General features: G+C 33.0%; 1 protein-coding gene across 1 annotated transcript in view; it reads left to right on the forward strand.

Moving 5' to 3' along the window:
- Positions 1-6,000, forward strand: part of USH2A (usherin) — a 407,979-nt gene that overhangs the window by 219,294 nt on the left and 182,685 nt on the right. Inside the window, 2 exon segments of the mRNA XM_009646839.1 lie at positions 1,377-1,528; positions 5,418-5,580. Coding sequence (XP_009645134.1) covers positions 1,377-1,528; positions 5,418-5,580 — 315 coding nt within the window.

Consider the following 6,000-nt stretch of genomic DNA (forward strand, 5'->3'; position numbering starts at 1 on the left):
ACTATTCTCAGCTCTGCCTTGCTTTAGCATATAAATCTTTTGAAGTATAACTCTTCAAAACTCAGCTGAAACAGTTGTGTATACACTTTTATTTATGAAGCATTTCTCCATTCAGTAGAGGGGAAAATCTTTTCTCAGTTTCAAACAGAATCTTCTTCAATGTAGTTTCAAACAATTCAGTTTTAAGGGAAGGAAAGATGAACTGAGTTATATTTTTACAATATGAAGATGTTTTCTATAACGGGAAGATTAGAAGGCATCCTCTGAACTGAACTCACTTCTAATGAATCCTAGAGCTTTGCGTTCATTGGCCTTAAGATTTTGCACTTAAATTTTTTACAAGGAGAATATTCAGAAGTGAGAAAGATGGAGGAATAGCCCTGAGAAAAAGGTTTCCTTTGCAAGCTTAACTTCCAAAGTCTAAGTAAATCTGTAAAATTCAGTTTTTAGTTGATTAAATTCAAAACACAGTGTATGTATAGTCTGTACAGGTTTCATGCTATCCTATCATGCACCTTTGGAAGAACAGCAATTTAGATTTCCTTATAAATGAGATAAACAATCACCTGCAATTTTTGAGTTTGTATTAACCAATACACCAGAAGGACCATTCTCTCCTCTATCTAAAACTCTTGCTAATGTTTGTTTTGAGTTTGCAAGTATGTTTTCTTTTTTTGGATTGAATAGGTAAGCAATAGTGTACTTCAGGACTTTTTCTACAGGATACTGAGAAGGAAGCAGCGATCCATACTGTTCTGTGGTTTTGTTTGGATAAGTGTGTAAAAATGTTTTAAAAAAGCCCCTCAAGCACCAAATTAATGAACTATCTAGTTTTCTGGCAAAGTGCAGAAAATCTGAGATAATTATCAACAAGAATATGTGTCAATAAGGTGTTTTGTGTGACAAAATTATTTGTTACTGATTTATTGTGGTTATAGCACTGGCCTGAGTTGTCCTTCAATGTTACAGTTATGTTGAAGATCACTTTTTTTTTTTCTAAGTCTAAAGCTGTTAGGATGTGAGATGGTTTTGTGTGCCTTTCCAGTTCTTCTTTCTATAGCCATATGCAGAGTAGGCTGTGAAACAGAACTGCTTCAGTTTTCCTGATTCCAAGGTGATGTTAGCTGTTATTCAGAAAGATGTTTGTTAAGGGGTAGTCTTTGGAACAGTGCAATGTTTTCAAAAGACGCAATCCACTTGCAAGTTAAAGATGGGAGAGTGTGTTTCTTCTAAGTGTTGCGTACACAGTCCTGCTAAACCTGCTTAACTGCAAACTTTTTGACATACTACTACTATCACTCTAATGTCTGTAGCATTAGTTTTCTTCTAAACTCTGTAGCCCTTTAGATATTGAGTGCTATCATATTGTTTTATAGGTATTATTACTAGCTATGGATTGTATATGGACGGTGTTCTGATGCAAAATTCATCACAGCTAAGTTGTTATGCTTATGGACTTGCTCCTTGGAGTCTGCATTCCTTCAGAGTCCAGGCATGTACTGCAAAAGGTTGTGCTTTGGGTCCATTGGTGAGTACCTTAATTTGCATTCTGGGATGTAATAAATGTCAGATGGCAGTGAATATCAGAGTAAATGGTGATGATTCACTCTGGTCAGTACTAACCCATCTGGCAAAATGTGACATTTAAAAAAAAATCCTGTTTAAGAGCTGCTAAAGATTTGATAGGTCATTGTTAGGCACCGTTCCAAAGTAGAACATAGGTACAGTAAAGAAAGGCAAAATTTGAGGCTGAAACACACATTATTGAAATTAAATAAAGCTAATATGTTTGAAAGGTGCAGATGTGCTCTAGCCAGATTTATAAGGACGTACATAAAGAAAGAGTTACTGTTCCAATAATGAGCAAATTTCTAGCTGCCTGACTGAAAGGACTGAAGTTAATTTGAGAATTGCAGAAGCCAGAAGTGGCAACAGGAGCAAGGAAAATACGGTGATTTGTAAATATCTTTTGAATGCAAGTAGGTGATCGAAATATTTTACTGGACATATTTTAAGTCTTCTACAACACCCCATTTTTCAGTATTTGAGAAAGGAGGAATATTAAATTTGACGTGCAAAACAAGCCTTCTGAGGCTTTTTTATTTTGTTAAAGGTTTTTAGACATAAAGCTGAACTGATAAATCCAGTATGATTTCATAGTACTCTGGCTGATGAATAACTGGAATAATATCTACTATGCTTGGGTTTGTTTTCAGCATAACTGAGGAAGAAACCTGTGTTAATTCTGAGAATTAATTTTTTGTTTAATTCAGCTTTATGCATGCATTTTTAATTTTGCTATCAAGAAACGCAAGTAAAAAAAAAGAAAGGAAGATTAGGGAGATTTTCATGTTGTTCTGTTTATTTTTCCATCATAATTTATAATATCATTATATTGTGCTCTGGAAAGAACTCCCAGGTTTTATTTTTATGATATAATTCGTTAGTCACATTTCCAATATTCCTTCCAAGATTACTTTCTTTCAAATGCTGGTAACATCATCTATCTGTGGAAGAAGACTAGACTTTATAATCATTAAACATTTTATAGCTTGCTCTACTTCTGAAGGATATTTACTCTTAAAAGCTTGAATGGCTTTTTGCCAGTTTTTCTTGTACATTTTTTACAACTTCACATATACCCCAAAAGCAAACCTTGTTTTAAGGTATTCAATGTGCAATAACCTGATCTGTTGTGTTAGTAGTGATGTTTAAGACAAGTCATTACCAGGCTTTGCATACAGATGAAGTATGTATGTTTTCAGTACTTCTGTCCTATCAAATAGGCATCAAAAGGACAGAACAGCACAGTAGTAGTTAGGGTTTTAAAAATATTTTTATTAGCCTTTTTTTAACTTCTCCACTGAACTGCAGACTCATAACTTGACTTTTGAAACAATTGAAAGTAGGGGTCGCTGTAGCTGATACTCATCTGCATCCCGTGATCAGTACGCAAACTGTTTTCCAAAGCCAGTGATCCATCTCTAATCACAGGAATTGAAGTACAACATCTTTATTTAGGCTCACCTAAATGCTGCCAGGAAGTAAAGCACTGCATCTTCATTTGATTTTTTTGAAAGATTTTTATATCAATTACAGAATAAAACCAGCACTTAAAGAAAAAAAAAAAAAAGAAAAAAGAAAAACCAAATATTTTGCCTCTACTCTAAATAGCATGGGAACATCTCCCAGAAGTAAACTGATATGCTTCCAGCTATTTTTGTTGCTGATCGTGTGCTTAATGTGCCCTAATCGATGAATGAATGCTATGTGACTATCCTAAATACGGGATTTCTCCAGCTTATGTTTCTAAAGATGGCTCTGTAGATCTTAATCAGTTATGAGAGCCTTAGCAGTTACTCTATTCCAATAACTTTTTTTATCTGGCTGCTAGATAGTTTTTGTTTAACTTTTTTTATTTCAGTGACTGTGATTTATTTTCAAATGAGCTGCAAATTGGTAACATGTAAATTAAGAAATGCTAAATTTTAATCTCTTTCTAGTAAGCCACAATATTGCTCTTGTGCCTGTTCTAACTGGGTTTTGTTGCTTAAAAAGGAATAAAAATATGTATTATCAAGGAATAGTGTATACTCTAATAGATTCTTTAGAGGAATTAATGAGATCTGAAATGTGTTAGCTCTTGTAAATATCTTCTAAATAAATGGAAATGATCAACACTGAATATTTGTCATCCCAACCCACTGCTATTAAACTTAAATCTTAGGTTTTTAGCTTATGTGCATGCTAGTACTTTTTAAAAAAACTTAGGTGGATGACAATATTTTCCCATTATTATTATTATTCCTATCCTATGATTTAGTGTTACTTATATGATAGCAGAGTATTTTTTATTAAGTTATTAATAATCACATCTGAAAATAACACAGAACTGTGTATGAAGTAATGTTTGGAAAAAGAAATATGAAACAGGTTTTTTGTGCCATATGTTTATATACAGAATGTACATTTTTTACACAAAATATGTTTTTCAAAATAGCCTACAGAGGTGTAGCTGTAGAGGATACTACATGTACTGATTCTAAACAGTGTTTCAATATTTTTTATACTGAAAAGAATAGCAGGTCATAAAGAAAAGGCTAGAGACAATACAGCTGTTGCAGCTGTTTAGGATGTGCTGCAGATTGCTACAAATTCATACTGGTTTAAGAATATTTTAATTCTCTTCAGCAGAAAAAATAGTTGGTAATCATTTCTCCACGTTTCTGATGTGGTGAGATCGGAGTACCTGCATTTAGCAGCACAACTTTCCAGGAAAATATTTTAGTTTAGAAAGCACAGTTTAATAAAATTCTTCCATAAGGACGTTTTTGACTGAAATATCCAAATAATCAATGTGGCACTAATCCAATAAATCCGTGAAGCATTTATTTATCTTTAAGCAGGTACTTTATCCTGTTGACTTTACTGCAACTGCTCACCTATTTTAAATATAATAGAGTGTATGAATATAGAAGCACATGTAGAGATATTGCTGCACATCAAAGATATAGCCTGGCACTTGTAAACAACAAGCTTTCCAAATGTTACATGTTAAAAAGTAAAACATTCATATTTCAAGGACAGAGAAAGTATGTTTGGTTATTTTGATGACAGAGCAGGTGTGGCAGATTAAAAATAGAATTTATTAGCACTCCCATGAACTTGCAGCTGAGAGCCACTTAGAAAAGTGTGAAACCATCTTATACCTTAGAAAACACCAAATAAATAATGTATGAGAAGCAAACTTGTTGCCATAAATAACGTAATAGCAAATTATTTTATTCTGTAGTACTGAATGTTTACTATGTTATGAAATTTAAATACTAATTTTCTATAGTTTTGAATGAGTATTTATTTATATTAAAATATTTCATATTCATTAAATTTCCCGCTCTTTTATCATATTTGGGTTTCCTTAAAGATCTACTTTTTATTACAATTTAAATTTGTTAGGTGAAATTAGAAGTTAATTCAGGGAGTAACCAGTATTCCACAAAGGATATTTTTTCTCTATCAAATAACTAGAAATTTACTACAGCGTTTAAACGCATGTTCCTTCCGATTGTCTTTTAAAATGCAGAAACTAAAAAAATCTGTGGTTTTCTATTGCTGCTTCCTCCCCTAACACTAAGCTGAGATCGTTATTCCACATGAGGTGCAATGGTGTTTTCAAGAAATGAATCTTTCATTCTTTTCCAGCCTTTATTTCCTGTTCCTTACAAGGATCTCTGTAAACTATGTTAGTTCCTGGACAGCTTCAAACAAATCTAGATGAAAGTACAATGCTTAAAATTAGGACATCTGCAGTGTTTTCTTTTCTGAAGAAATAACTTTTCTTAAAATTTTGCATTTCTCATTGCTTCTCTGTTTGTAAACTATGGTGACAAACCTTGATCTTATGGTTGAACTTACAGGTAGAAGCTCGGACCTTGGAAGCTTCCCCTAAGGGAACAGTTGATATATTTGCTGTTGTTGATGGGTCCAAAGAAGTTCAATTAAAATGGCTTGCCCCAAATAAACCTAATGGAAAATTGACATACACAGTCCTTGTCACTGGTCTCTTCTATGCTGATCAAGGTATTTTTTTCCTTTATAATAACTGTAATGATAGCACTGATATTCCATTTCAATTTTTTTTTAATTCCTTTAGTACTAAATTTTTTCTGCTTTTTTTTGCCACTCCATTGATTATTTTAGAATTATCAATTTTATTCTTTTAAGAACTGCTGCTTTGATTTATGGTACTTTACATTCGTACAAACACATAAATTGGTAAATAAAGATAAGCCCTCTGCACTCATTTAGTCTCTAGATATACACATGGAGCCTTATCTCACAACCTTCACTCAGATAAGGAAGCTACACTCACAAAATTTCAGTTGGTTTGTTTATATAAGTGGGAGCCATTCATGAGAGCTGTTCATAATATGGTTGATTGTGGGTGCATTTGAAATTTATATAAGCTCTGCGGTAAAGAAGTAAGGCTTACAAACAGCC

The sequence above is a fragment of the Egretta garzetta genome, unplaced genomic scaffold (assembly GCF_000687185.1).
Source record: "Egretta garzetta isolate BGI_Z169 unplaced genomic scaffold, ASM68718v1 scaffold339, whole genome shotgun sequence".
NCBI classification, from domain to species: domain Eukaryota; kingdom Metazoa; phylum Chordata; class Aves; order Pelecaniformes; family Ardeidae; genus Egretta; species Egretta garzetta.